At 35.3% G+C, this 15,694-nt stretch overlaps 1 protein-coding gene across 1 annotated transcript in view; it reads left to right on the top strand.

Moving 5' to 3' along the window:
* The window catches only part of SLC13A1 (solute carrier family 13 member 1), a 76,846-nt gene extending 74,414 nt beyond the window's left edge, over window positions 1–2,432 (top strand). Inside the window, exon 15 of the mRNA XM_014839151.3 lies at window positions 1,789–2,432. Coding sequence (XP_014694637.2) covers window positions 1,789–1,926 — 138 coding nt within the window. The 3' untranslated portion in view covers window positions 1,927–2,432. The remainder of the gene's footprint in view (window positions 1–1,788) is intronic.
* Window positions 2,433–15,694: the final 13,262 nt, after the last annotated feature.

Below are 15,694 nucleotides of genomic sequence, written 5' to 3'. Positions count from 1 at the left end.
TCTGTTTCTGAAGGTGAGTGCATGACAGGTCATAGAATTGTTTTTGAGTAATAACCAGAAGTGAACATGTCATTAAATTTACAGTCACAGATGCAGAGATATTGAATGCATCAGTAATGCCCTAGAAGAAGGAAAAGAGCATAGAATATGCTTGATTTAGATGTGAAGATCAGGATCCAACTTGACCTAAGCAACAGGAGGTAATAAGGTTAATGAAATTTAGCAATCAAGTACTGTGGTTTGCTATCACAAATATTTACGCAACTGATGTTTGCTCTGAATAAGACATTGCACTCAGTGCCTGATGATCAAAAGTCATCTTTCTTGTTCTGATTCTAATAATGGCATCTGAAATGAAAGCACAAGCAAGCAATAATAGAAAATTTAGGTGACAAAACGTGCATATTTTTTGTCAAATACAAAAGTAGTGGTAGTCAAGAACTAGTTTGAGAATATTCTAGTCTCCCCACAATCTTGATCATCAACTTCCAAACCAAAGCAAACAAGAATATAATCAAAGTAAACTCAGGGAGTTTGCTACGCAAACGCAGTTTCCAGAAAAGTCCCAGCTCCCTTCCTTCCACGTAGATTGCTGTCCTTAAACCCGTGAAATGTAAAAATTGTAGAAATGACTCTATGCAAAAGTTGTGTAATATCCTTTTGGTAAAGAAAATGTCCATAATATAATATAAGCAATGTCCAATATATGTGAGTTTAAAAAAATGAAAACAGGATTCTGGAATAAATGAGTGGCTTGCATGGACAGAAAAGGAGGCTTCTATATTAATTGCTAGGTATTCCCCTTTTGCTTTGGGTCTCTATGTTTTAATACAGAGAATGCAGAGATCAGCAAGTTTTCTCTGTAAAAAACCAGATAGTAAATATTTGAAACTCTGTGAGCCGATGGCCTCTGTCACAACTTCTCAATTCTGCCATTGTGTCTTGAAAGCAGCCAACAATAACGTAAAGAAATGGGCATGGTTGTGGTCCCATAAAACTTTATTTACAAAAACAGTTCATGGGCATTAGTGTGCTGATCTCTGTTTTAATGGATAGAAAGCAACTTTGAGATGTTTCATGGACACCAAAATGCTGATATCAGAGCTAGAAAAATGGGAACTCTAAGAAAGATGAATAGAAGTGGCATTATTAAATCTCAATAAAAGAATACCAAAGGGTAAACTAACAGTAATATGAGTGAATACGAAGGATCCATTTATTACATAGTGACTGAAGTACAAAGCCATGAAACTCAAATCCTGATTTAACATGAATGGCAGATTTTTTTTTTTTTTTAAGATTTTATTTTTTCCTTTTTCTCCCCAAAGCCCCCCGGTACATAGTTGTGTATTCTTCGTTGTGGGTTCTTCTAGTTGTGGCATGTGGGACGCTGCCTCTGCGTGGTCTGATGAGCAGTGCCATGTCCGCGCCCAGGATTCGAACTAACGAAACACTGAGCCGCCTGCAGCGGAGCGCGCGAACTTAACCACTCAGCCACGGGGCCAGCCCCATGAATGGCAGATTTTTAAGAGGATTTTTCTCACATTAGAATGACTTCAGTATATTCCTAAGAGGAACTTCTCTGAGACTTTCCAGCTCAATGGCATTTAGTTGGGGACAAAATTCTCTTTTGACATGAATGGAAGAATTCCTTGTTTTATGAAATCAATGATTTATACTAATCGTTGGGCGCATGTAAATCTAACATATGCCTCCTGAAACAATATTTCAATTCTCTCGTAGATTTTCTTTTTAGGAGACTGACATTTATGCTCTTTCCTGTTGAAGGTTAAAGCTGGACTTGGCATTAATATTGTGGGTGTTGCTGTGGTGATGCTTGGCATATTCACCTGGATCGTGCCCATGTTTGACCTCAACACTTACCCTTCTTGGGCTCCTTCACTTATTAATCAGACCATGACATGAAAAGCACAAATACTCTGACTATCCTGTGGTGAGTTTTGGGAACCATTAAGAATTCACTGCAAAATTTGGCTCTGGAAAGCTGCTGACATTTAAATGAAACCTGGTGTGGCTGCTGCAGTCCAGTGAACATCTAAAACCTGCCGTCATAACTCAGAGTCTACATTTCTTTTGAGATGCAACCAAAGAACATCTATGTGCTTTCAATGAGAAGCCCATGGTGGATATCTTGCTCATGGACCATATGCATCTTGCTTCATCATAAGAATCATTTATAACTTGACCTTCAAAGAGAATTGGTTATTTGCTTCATCTTACACTTTGGGTTCTGTGTAACATTTCAAATGTCAATTTATTATTTGAGAAACTTCCCTTGAAGCTAAAAATTAAAAAATACACAAATTAATTAGGTACTTGGATAACTCATTTCTGTAGTATTGTGCAAGGGAATTTTCTGGAAAACCAAATCTGTGGTCATCCGGTGGTGCAAAATAAAAGTTTAATCTAAATAAAATGTGCATTCCCTCATTTAAAAAATCCTAATCAGATTATTCTTGATACATACATGTAGTGTGAAAATTGAAATTGAATTAGTAGCTCCAAAATTATAGCTGAATCCACTAAACAACAGAAAACTCATAGATAAGGATTAATTTCTAGTTGACTCCATGGTTAGAGTAATGTAATTCATACTTCCATGATCTCAGTGCGCTGAGAAATGCATTTTGTAAAGCTATGGATAAAACTTGCTATGATTTGCACTATTAGCGCAGTATAGTTAGGAAAGAAAGCTAAACACTATAAAACTATTAACCCATTTATGTATATGTATAACAATTTTGCTTAAGTGTCATCTTATTTCAGAAATATATAACATCATATGTAGAAAGAAGAGATTCAGAAATTTAAATGAATTGTCACTATGTATACAGACAGAAAAACGTCACATAACTCCCTTATGTCAACACTGAAATGAAATGCTAGATGGAAAATAAAAAATAACTTAAAACTGTTGATATATTTACAAAAGAGAAAAATAAATTACTTATGGGCAAATCAAAAAGAAAAAAGAACTGAACATTCAAACAAAAGTAGGAAGAGAATAGTCTCCTGGCACTCAGGATGTGAAAGAGTAAGGCCTACTGGCATTCCAAAATTAGGCTAATGGGAAAAAAATAGCAATCAAAAACAACAGCAACAACAAAAATGTGCAGTTAGGAAAAGATGGAAAAGTTAAAACACAGCAATTCTCATGTTGAAAATAAAATGCAAGAGGGGCTGGCTCCATGGCTTAGTGGTTAAGTTCATGTGCTCTGCTTCAGCAGCCCAGGTTTGCAGGTTCAGATCTCAGGCAGGGACCTACACCACTCCTCAGCCATGCTGAGGCAGTGACCCACATATAAAGTGAGGAAGATTGGCACAGATGTTAGCTCAGTGCTACTCTTCCTCAGCAAAAAAATAATAATAATAAAATGAAAGACAAGGTTCAAAAAAACCTTTGCTATTTTTAATTTCCATAGAATTCATCAGATCTGGTTTAGTTTTCTTGCAAGTGACATTATTTATAAAGTTATTCTTGCAAATTAAATATACTAAAGAGGCTTTTTTTAAAAAAAGAATACATTTCTTTAAAATTTGTATGATAGATTGTCCGTGCTTACTATTTGTCTATTCATTAATTGGTCAGTGCAAAGTTAATCAGTTTTTTCTTGGAAAAATTTGTCCATTTAAACCATAAAATATAATATTGCTGCTTGTATATATCGTCTGTGTTCACTCTGTTCTCTTATTCCCTTCCCTAGCATATATTACACATTTGTTTACGATCCATAGTATTTATTACATTTCTGCTTTCTTCCTAGTCCTTCAATTTATCACTGCCGAATTATATTATATGATGAATACATTTTCATTATGAAAAAATCAAATGACTTTTCAAACTATAATGAGTAAGTTTTGCCCTCAAGAAAATAATATAAACATTTCAGCTTGAATCATTTTAATGGATTACTTCCAACAGCTGCCAACTGAGTATAGGAAAAATAATAGTTAGTCAAAATTTGTTTAAGTGAGCCACATAGTTCTCTTGCTACATCTTTATGTTTAGCTGAAATATCAAAAATGATTTAACTCATCCATTGCACATTTGTCCCAATTCCATCAAAGTTCTCAGGCTCTTTTAGTTTGAGAGTTGCATACTGCCTTTGAAAGTTTCCAAAAGGCAACCTCAATAGATGATCAAACAAATCTTTGTCCTCCCACTCTGTGGTAGATAGTGTTTTTGTTATTATCTTGATCCTTACTTAAAGGTTAACCAGAAATCTTTGTCACTTTAAATCCCAGTATCTTGCTTAGAATTGGGTCTTGTCTAGATAATAGTAGCAATTTCACTAAGTGCCTATTTACTGTCTGTTCATGCAAGTGCTTGGAGGGCTCCCCTGGCATATGTGTATCCTTCACTCACTCCAGCTGCTACTGTACGTGTCAGCATCTCGGGAATTCAGACTTCCTTCCTTTCAAATGTGAGCACTGTTTTTACCTTCTTGGTATCCAAGGCTTTGTTCTCTCCTTTTCAGCCTGGGAGGTAGGGAGGCACACTTTTAGCCCAATATTATTAATTAAACTCACTAGCAAAAATTGATAAAACAATATCATAGCACATTAATTGCATCTTGACATGTATAGTACATATTATTATATGTAAAAGATCATTATTAAATATACTACTATATGCCTGCAATGGCTCAATATCTGATAAGAATCTTTGTGATGTCACTTTTGTTTCAAAATTTTTTTGTTTAGTTAATGAAGGGCTGTTGTTTTTGCTGGACTGTGTCGATTTTACCAAAATAAATGTTTTTATTTTTAGGAGGGAGAAGGGTTGTACTAACAATGAAAGAGTAAACCCAAACAAACTGGGTCAGTTTTATTACTCTAACTTAATATAAAAGGAAAATAGTTAAAATTGTTACTCCAGGGCAGCATCAGCCATGTTACTCCCAAATGAAGCACTTTAGTCAAAGTGAAAATTTACTGGGTAAGTTTTGGGATTGCAAATATCAAAAATAGAGGTCCCCATTGCAGGGGTGAGATCAGACTAGTACAGGAGTAAACACTAGAAACAGCATATAACTAAAGGAGAAAACAAAAGGTTTTTCCAACCATGGTGATCTTCATTTGTCTAGGAAGAAAAAGACATGGGGTTTGAAACAAGAAATAAAGGGGCTTTTCATAATGATAGCATAGTGGTACAGATCTAGGGGCGGGAGAGGGGAGATCTTCTTGAGGCCAAATAATTAAAAATATTATATAACATATGTTACTGTAGTCGGCAGGAAAATGATGGAAGTCCTCAAAAGAGAAAGATGGTGAAGCACCAGCAATAATCCAGAGACTAAGCAAAGATAGAAAGTGACAACTGCTAAGCCCTAGGGATCTTGAAATTTTCCTTTAATAGGTATACAGAGTACAAGGGATGGGAGACAAAGGTGGGACCCAGGCAAGTTAGGGGTTCAATGGAAAACTATGTAGCGTTAGGATCTCAAAGGACTATATTCTCAATGAAATGTGAGCTAGGACAAAAACCTGCCTAGAGAGGGAAACATCAAGGGAATTTTAACATTTTGACCTACGCACTGAGTGGAGCAGTAGAATCTCCCTTGAAAATTCATAACCACGCAAGTTAGGTGTCTAAAGTCTCAATACCAGCGTGTGTGTGGTTGGGGGTGCTTAAACTGAAACTTTATTTTAAAACAATCCTGGGTCGTAGTATTCCCAAGTACCTGGAAAAATGAAGGAACATCTTCTTCAACCTGGAGTTCAAAGAATTGCTAAGGTTATAATCAAAACTCGAAAATTCTGCCAAGACATGAAGCATATTGTGCAAGAGCCAACATAATCAAAAGAAACAGAATCAAACTATGAAGACAGCAGATATTCTAATTATCAAATACAGAATATAATGAGGAAGCATAATGTTTGAAAATATAAAAGATGGTGTTGGAAATATAATAAGTATGATAGGCAGAATTCTAAAAATGTCCCCCCCTAAGATTTGATTATTCAATCAAACACTAATCTAGGTACTGCTGTGAAGGGATTTTGCAGATATAATTAAGTATATTAATCAGCAGACCTTAAAACAGGGAGATTATCCTGGGTTATCCAGGTGAGCCCATGTGATCATATGAGTCCTTAAAAGCAGCAGAGGAAGGCAGAAGAGTCAGCTGGGTGAGATGAGACAGAATGGGACGTCAGAGGGATTTGAAGCCTGGGAAGGATTGGACCCACTCTTGCTGGCTTTGAAGATGAAAGAGGTCACAAGCCAGGAAACGCAGGTAGCCTCTAGAAGCTGAGAATGACCCTTGGTTGAAACCCAGCAAAGAAACAGAGGCCTCAGTCCTACAGTTGCAAGGAACTGAATTCTGCCAGCAGTGTGATAAACCTAGAAGGAGATTCTCCTTAAGAGTTTCCAGTAAGGAATGCAGCCCTGGAGACACCTTGATTTTAGTCCTGTGAGACTTGTTTTGGACAAATCTGTTAATCTACAAAACTTTAAGATAAAAATGAGTATTGTCTTAAGCCACTAAATTTTTGGTAGTTTGTTATGGCAACATATAAAGCAAATACATTAAGGAACAAGAGACCTTGAAAAGTGATCAGATTGATATGAAAAGGTATCCAATACAAATTTTAGATGTGAAAAGTATAATTTAAATTAAAAGCTTAATGAATAGGTTAAATAGCATCCATACAAACCAGAAAAGAAAGTGTGTGAACTTTATGATATATTCCAAAAAATTGCTTAGAACATGGCACAGAGATAGACATAAAAATGAAACTCTACAAGGAAGGTTAAGAAAAATACAAGCTAGAATAAAAAAAATGTAACGTATGTTTAATCAGCATTCCAAGAGTAGATAACGAAAAGAATGAGGAAGACACAAACATTGAAGATACAATGGGTGACAATTTTCCAACACTAATAAAAGAAATCAAGATTTTCGGGAAGCATAAGGAATCTAAAGCAGGATTTAAAAAAAAAAGAAAGAAATCTATACTCACCTATGTGATAGTGAGATAGTAGAACACAGAAGAGAGAGAGTACACATAAGGAACCACAATCAGACCAAGACTACCTTCTCAAGAACAATTGGAAACAGTTAAGTACATACAAGTGCTAAAACAAGGACCTGTCAAGCCACAATTGTATATCTAGAAAATGTATGTTTCAAGAATGAAAGGAAATTAAGGAATTTTCAAACCAAATAAAACTAAGAGAGCTTACCACTAACCAAAGCTTGCGAAGGTAGGTTAATCAAAGGAAGAAGGAAAATAATTCAAGAAAGATGTGTGACACAATAAGAAATGCTGAGTAGCCAAATTAGTAAACATGGGTTGAAAAAAAAACAACTAGAATTAAAATCCAGGAAAAGCATGAGGTCCAAGTTGAAAGAAGTTTTAATTTAGCTCTCAAGCCCCCATTTTTTTTGGCAGCAGAACCCTTAACTTAACTAAATCAAAGTCAATTTAGTTATTTCAGTGTTTTAACTGATTTCAGAGTTGAACTCAGTTAACTCAGGTTTTCATTTTTTAGATCCCCTCTCTTATTCCCTTCTTGCAGTATTTATCTAAGTTCTGTGAATCTTACAGATGAAACTCACTGGATAAGTGAGATGCATCTGGTCTTCGTGATTAGCAATTGTCCATGTTGGCTTCCACGGAGATGTACGCTCTTCTGAAACGTACAATTCCCATTGGTTTTATGATTCATTTCTGATTCCAAGACCTACTCATGCTCCCTGGCTCACACATCTCACGTCCCTGAAATTAGCATACCTTCAACACAGCCACAAGCCCTACTGAGCCACCACTTCAAGGCTTAGGGGACTTTGGATGCCCTCTGCTCCTCTCTGGGGTCCTAGGAGTCTTGGGAGGAAAGTACCTCAGACCCACCTGTGCCTAAACATTCCTTGCCATCAGTCTAGTCTACGGCAGAGTTCCTTGTTAAGTGCAAGGGAGAGGCAGCATGAAGCTCCCATCTTATATCCAAAAGAGTCAGTATATTAATTAATTCATGGCAAACATAGCGATGTAACCTATAGCCAGAGAATAGAGCAAATTGAGCAAATTGAGCCTGGTTCAAATGGAGACCCAAACCATTGTCTGTCTTGAGCAGTCCTTGTGAACATAGATCTGGAGGCTGACTCCCCAGACGGAATCCCTGCTCCACCACTGACTATCCTATCCTCAGATGTGTTCGACCTGTGTATGCTGCAGTTTCCTCATCTGAAAATGGGCCACTGATGGCAGCAGAATATCTTCTAGGGTTATGAGGATTCAATGAGTTAATATGCATAAAACACTGGCCATAGTAAAAGCTCAATATTAGACAGCATTCTTATTACCGTTGTATTATTATTATTCTTTAGCACATCACACAGAAGCAATTGCCCACACACAGTCACCAGCTTTGGTCAAACTCCTCCTTCAGAAGACTCAGCCAGAATCTCATTGAAACCTTAGATTTAGGTTAGAAAGCTTACTCCTAGTTTATAACACCTAAGCAGAGATTTCCAGAGGATCATTTAATTTTTACCCATTTACTCCTTTGTTGTGAGAGAACACTGGAGGTGAAACTGTGAACAACGTGTGCATTTAAAGTAATAGATCTCCATTTACAGAATTCAGCACACAAAGAAAACATGGGAAAATTTAGACACTGTATGCAATACTAAAAACAAGTTCAATTATCTTATTGAAATAATGTGGCACGCAGGTATCGAATGAGTCTTTCACTCTATTAAATGATTCTCATCATTAGTTTTCACTTCAGGGATTTTTAGAGAGTTCGAACCACCCCGCCCTGCCGTGTTGACAGGGGTCCCTGGAGCATTGTGTACAGGGTTGTTGATGAATTTCGACAGCTGTGGCTCCCTATGCCTGCTGAGCTGAGCTTACCCTCTGACCTCCCCTCAGCAGTAAGTCTATGGCTGGGCCACTGAGTCAGACTCTGTCTTTGTGGTTATTGTTCTTTAGAAAGTACATACTGAAGATTACCAAAAAATCAGGAATGTCACGTAGCCTCTCCTTCCTTCAAAGAAAATTGATGTGTTCTTGCATCCACATAATAGCCAGCATTGCCATTATTTTTCTTATTTATTCTAATTGCTTCATTCTATCCTTTTTTACTTAGCACACTTTTTTTTTCTTGATACATTGTCTTCCTTTTTTAAGAGCTGCAAACACCCTTGGACTCTTCAGGAGGGTCAGATACTGTGTTTATTAGAGTTTCTAAGGATAGTGGCGGCTTACGGTGCTCCTACATAAAGAAACTACAAATAGAAGAGATTCTACGTCTACTCCGTATTCTAAGGCCTAGGAAGAAATTTTCTAATAAAGTTTAAAAATGACGTACCTTATATTTCATGCAATGGCTTTCAAACTCCAAGTCATCCTGAGAGTGGGAGAGAATTTTCATGAAAAGCTTGGGACAGAAGGAGAGAGATGTTTTAAAGACAGTATGTTTGATCCATCTAAATATGACTGCCAGGAAATCTGTTTCTAGTTTGAAGAATCCAATTCCTCAAACAATTTTGTATATTTTAGATATTGGGCTTCCAGACTAGCTTCCAGGATCCTTCCTTCCCTCACACTTCTTGAGGGAGTTCATGGACTTTTACCACCTTCGACAATTTCAATTAGATTGTGTACCAGAAGGGAAAAATTTTGAGACCAGAACAGGAACCCAGTGAATTCTAATCATACTTAATAAAACAACTTGGGAAGAATTAGCATCTTAAAAATTTTGAGTCTCCTGACCCATGAACACACTATGTCTCTCTATTTTAGCATTCTTTAATTTTTCTGAGTAACCTTATACGGTTTTCAGCGTACAGTCCTGTTCATCTTTAAATATATTTATCCCTAAGTTTTCCATTTTTTTGATGCTATGATATTTCATTTTTTGATGCTATTTTAAGTGTTATTGTTTTTTAGCTTCAATTTCTGATTGATAGTTGCCAGGATTTAGAAATACAATATCTTTTTATTTTGTATTCAGCACCTTTGCTAAGCTGACTTATTAGTTTTAGCTGCTTTTTTGTAGATTTCATGAGATTTTCTACATAAACAATTATATCTTCTTGTGAATAAAGTCAGTGATATTTCTTCATTTCCATTTTTATTTCTTGTTCTGCCTTAAGATATCCTTGTCTTTCTTCTTCTCTTAGTGGCAAAGCATTTTTTCAACCATTAATTATGAATGTTAGCTGTGCAATTTCAGAGCCTCTTATCAGATTGAGGAAACTCTTCTGTAGCTAATTTGCTGAGAATGAGAATCTTTATCAGGAGTGGATGTTGGCATTTGTCCAGTGCTTTTGCTCCATCTTTTGAGATGATCTTATGGTTTTGTTTTTTAGTTTGTTAATATGTTAAATTACACTGAATTAAACAAACTTTGAGCATGATATATTATACTTCTTATATATTGTTAGATTTTATTTATTAAAATTTTGTTGAGAATTTTTGCATCTATGTTAAGGAGGGACATTGGTCTGTAGCTTTCTTTTTTTATGTTCTTTTTGGTCAGGTTTTGGTATTAGAGTAATTTTGGCTTCAGAGAATGAGTTAGGACGTATTTTCTTGTCTTCAATTGTTTGGAAGAGTCTATAGAATTTGAATTCTCCTAAATTTATTGAGATTTGTTTAGGAAAGACTATAGTTTATCTTGGTAAATATTCTGTGTGCCTGTGAAAAGAATATGTATTCTGCTGTTTTTGGGTGGACCGTTCTAAAGCGTCAGTTGGGTTAAGTTAGTTGATAGCGTTTTTCAATTATTCTATATCCTTCCTGGTTTTCTGTATACTTTTTCTATCAATTATTGAAAGTGGAACATTGAAATCTTTACCTATAATTGTGGATTTGTCAACTCTCTTTGCATTTTTATCAGGTTTTGCTTTATGTTTTTTGAAGCTCTGTTATTTGGTTGGTGTGTAAACATTTAAGGTTGCTATGCGCTCTTTATAAGAAGGTATGCCTTTATCACTTTGTAATGCTCTATCAAGGTTAATATTCTTCATTCTGAAATATACTGATATTAATGTAACTATTACAACTTTTTAAAATCAGTTTTAGCATGGGGTATTTGTTTCCATCCTTTCCTTTTTAACCTCTTGTGTTTTTATATTTAAAGTGGGTTTCTTGTAGGCAAAATATAATTAGATCTTGCTTTCTTCTGTTTTAATCAAATATGACAGATTCTACCTTTTAATTTAGATGTTTAGGCCATTTATATTTAATGCAATTATTGGTATTGTTGCATTTAAATCTACCATCTTACTATTTGTTTTATATTTATTTTGTTCTATGTTTTGTTTTCCTCTTGTACTGCCTTCTTTTGGATTACTTCACTATATTTTATGACTTCATTTTATTTCATTTGTTCACATTTACTGTAATTTTTGTGGTTGCTTGAGGGTTTATAGTATATATCCTTAAATTATCACAATTTACTTCAAGTAATATTATATCACTTCATGGATAAGACTCTTACAAATGTTCTCACCTATAACCCTCCTCATAACTTTGTGCTATTGTGGTCATACATTTTATTTCTATATATATCATAAACCTCAAAATGTATTGATATTATTTTTTAATTAAACAGTAAATTATCTTTTAAAGAAATTTGAAAATACAAAAAAATCAAAAAGTCTTTTATATTTCCCCACATTGTTCATTCCTTTTGTATTTCAATTTCTGTTTGATATAATTTTCACTCTTTCAGCTTATGTAAGTCCAAAAAGAAAATCTTTCTTTTGCCTTCATTTTTGAGAGATATTTTCACTGGAAATAAAATTCTAGATTAGAATTCTAGAAAAACAGTGTTTGTCTCTTAGGAGTTTAAAGATTTTCCATGGTCTTCTGGTTTATATTCTTTTCTTCTTTTTTTTTTTTTGAGGAAGATTAGCCCTGAGCTAACATCCACCACCAATCCTCTTCTTTTTGATGAGGAAGATTGGCCCTGAGCTAAAATCCTTGCCCATCTTCCTCTATTTTATATGTGGGACACTTGTCACAGCATGGCTTGATAAGTAGTGCAACAGTCTGTGGCCAGGATCCAAACAAGCAAACCCCAGGACACTGAAGAGGAGCACGTGAACTTAATTGTCATACTGCCAGGCCAGCCCTTGGCTTACATTCTTTTTGATAAGAAATGTGCTTTCATTACTAACTTTATTGTTCTGTGTGTAATGTGTATTTTTTTTTTGGCTACTCTTATGATTTTCGTTTATTACTGGTTTTATGTAACTTAATTGTGAGGTAATGATGTAGTTTTCTTTATGTTTTATGTGTTTAGGGTTTATTAAGCATTAATGCATTTGCAGCATTTTTTAAATTAAATTTGGAAAACTTTCTTCCATTATTCCTTGAAATGTTTTCTCTCTGCTTCCTTTTTCTTCAGGAACTATAATTATACACATATTTGATCACTTTAAATTGTACATTGAATCTCTGAAAATTTTTTTCCAGTCAATTTTTTCTCTGTGTTTAATTTTAGAAAGTTTCTATTGCTACATCTTTAGGTTCACTAATCCTTTCTTCTGCAGTGTTTAATCTTCTGTTAATTCCATAAAGCATATTTTCATCTCTTTGATTTGGGTCTTTTATATTTTTCCTGTCACTACTTAGCATACTCATTTTTTTATCTACCTTCTTAAACATACGTAATATAGTTTTAATAAGTTTTGATATTCTTGTATACTAATTCTATCATCTATGTCATTTTTGCCTCTATGCCTATTGTTTGATTTTTCTCTTCTAAGAGTCGTATTTTCCTTCTTATTTTCATACCTGTTTTTTTTTTTTCAATTGAGGGGCTGACATTGCTGATTTTACTTTATTTAATGCTAAATAAATTTTTATTCCCAAAAAGATGCTGGAGTGTTATTCTGGCTCACAGTTAAGTTATTTGGAAACAGTTTGATCCTTTCAAGACTTGCTCTTAAGATTTATTGGGGGAAACCAAAATGACCTTTAGTCTAGGGCTACATTTGTCCTACCACTGATGTAAAATCCTTCTGAGTATTGTACTTCATGCTCCATTAATTCTGAAGTTTTCCACTCTGGCTGGTGGGAACATGAATGATTCCTAGCCTTATGTGAGCCCTTGGAACTTCCCCATCTAGTAGTTTTGAGTGGTTCTTTTCCTACCCTCAGGTAGTTTCCTGACAGACATATATTAACGAGTATTCAGCATAACAGTGGACAAGATTTCTGGAGATCTCTCTATCTGTGCATTTCTGTCCTCTCCAGACCTCCACCCTGCAAACTATAGCCACTTGTCCTCCTCTCTCTGCTCCATCTATTCAACTCAGGTGAACACCAGGATCTGCTTGGAAATGCTCCCTATGCTGTAAGTTGGAGCAATCGTAGGACTCAATTATCTCCTCTCTTTCAGAGATCACTGTCCTGTGTTGCCTGATGTCCAATGTCCAAAAACTGTTGTTTCATATAATTTTTCATGTTTTTTAGTTGTTTTAGGGAGAAGGGTAAATTCTGTTCCTAATGTTGCATCTTGGCAAAAGTGGAAGTCTCCACAAGAGTCAAATTTAATTATAATTCTTTTTTTCCCCTAGTAAGTTTGGAATCAAGACAAGTTAAGTTAATTAGATGGTTCTTCAATCTCCAATTTTAATCACTGGTGTAAAATGCAGCTCTTAAGTAAGAGAGTAAATATTGGATGAGGAGCCTCTATGGTGGTATTGGGAAGTAGAGAGGCCTACTTCATGAATGCAATTTTGAATTTGTTGAGTTTGACATTTATTCAGCACTTATGAATCAAGAAGTAACTAATGGGCACTTGAACCATCCAAATGTGAAGCTGAGGACAGCGGTCATACTTGCATTTCTAGTTTAAAATATAATGCCTCTATAAGATGAAGTGATTCCGGAACATACAAATATGTGTAAGAATATCCTTTCTGTTTTTCCTTCAATTTCAATGCTATGATAGCTACTTAATAGTCATGTCCTAAATTGTTTGGCATGTTATTAAGTTATTATTTTAATTCAACAGTCAAGATTTTATGGCCATATTTGAAAGTAAGTTGGGACAAATATAACTCTTTTTTTGTTTCTTTGTTTATATGTAAAAAGAATTAGCATATGTGGAGATTTAAAATCTCAGAAAAATAGTTCAGAGAATAATTCAACCCAAAAGTAAGTTCACCCTGAGAAGGCAGGTCTGACAGAAGCTGTAGTCTGGCAGGAATATTTTTTCTTCACAGCCACAGGGATTTTTGGGTGGTTCATCTAACAAACGTTAAATGAATAATGAATAATGACAGGTTATTCCTCAGAGTCTGGGAAGTCATTTTTGACTACAGTCTTTGACATTCCTTTCCATAAACTTTTAATCTCTATCTCAGCTGAGAGAGTAATTGCTCCTGGTCAGAGCTGGGAGTCCACTGGGAGTGAGGAGTTCTGTCCTTTGGGAATCTGGTAAGTTGCTCTGGAATGCCCTCATCCTCCTGCATACAGATACTACCCATGGGTCCTCCTTAGAATTTGAACAGAGCCAGAATCCATCATCAGAACTGAAACTTGACATCCTCTTATTATTGCAAATGTATTCGAGACTATATGTGAGATTTAATGTGCTAGATAATTTATATTTTGAGTTAAAGCCAGCTTTGTAGTTAATGTATTTCTGAAGGCTAGTGCTAATTATATTTACTTCCCTGTTTTTCTTAAAGCCAGAACCGTGAAGGTTATAAAGAACCTCAGTCTTCTCATGGAGAGAGAAATCTCACTGGCTACTATTTACATTCCATTTCCTGCATCTATTTTCTTTAACTTCGTATATTCATTTGACTGAAGAATATAAACAAAGAAACGAAACTATATACAATTCCTTAAGGTGTTTTTGAGCATTTCTAGTAACTTGCCTTTTAAAATCTGACATTAGCCAAATGCTTTACAAAATATGAAGCAAGTTTGCAAGAAAGAGTACTTTTTTTTAGGTTTTTTTTTTTGGCAAGGAAGATTGGCCCTGAGCTAATATCTGTTGCCAATCTTCTTTTTTCTTTCTCCCCAAAGCCCTAGTACATAGTTTATATCCTAGTTGTAAGTCATTCTAGTTCTTCTACATGGCATGCCACCACAGCATGGCTTGATGAGTGGTGCATAGGTCTGTGCCCAGGATCCGAACCAGCAAACCCTGTGCTGCCAAAGTGGAGCATGCAAACTTAACCACTCAGCTATGGGGCTTGCCCTCAGAGAGAGATATTCTTACCTAGTATTCCTTGGTCTGTCTCCCAGAAAAACTTATATAGAAATCAGGGATGATAACTAAACACTCAAGTACTAGTTGCAATATTATGCTATGGTATCTTATTCAACTTCCTCTGAATCTATTCTCCAAACATTATGGATATTGAAGCAGTACTTAGGTGGTTCTATATATCCAATAAGAGCATTCAAGGAAGTTTAAAGTAGGCTTTAAACAGATTTTTGAGTGTCAAAACAGAGCCAGACTAAATAGTCTACCCAATTTTAAGACTTATTATATATATACAGTAATCAAGACTGCATGGTATTGGCAAAGACATAGACATATATAATTGACACAGAATAGAAAACCCTGAAATGGTCCTACATAAAGATGCCTAACTGATTTTTAACAAAATCAATTCAATGGAGGAAAGAGCCTTTTCAGCAAATGGTGCTGGAGAGGTGGACATTCACAGACAAAAGCAAAAACTAAAAA

Source organism: Equus asinus, chromosome 1 (genome assembly GCF_041296235.1).
Source record: "Equus asinus isolate D_3611 breed Donkey chromosome 1, EquAss-T2T_v2, whole genome shotgun sequence".
In the NCBI taxonomy this organism is placed as follows: Eukaryota; Metazoa; Chordata; class Mammalia; order Perissodactyla; family Equidae; genus Equus; species Equus asinus.
Note: the sequence above shows the minus strand (reverse complement) of the source record. Positions and strands in the feature narration are given on the sequence as shown.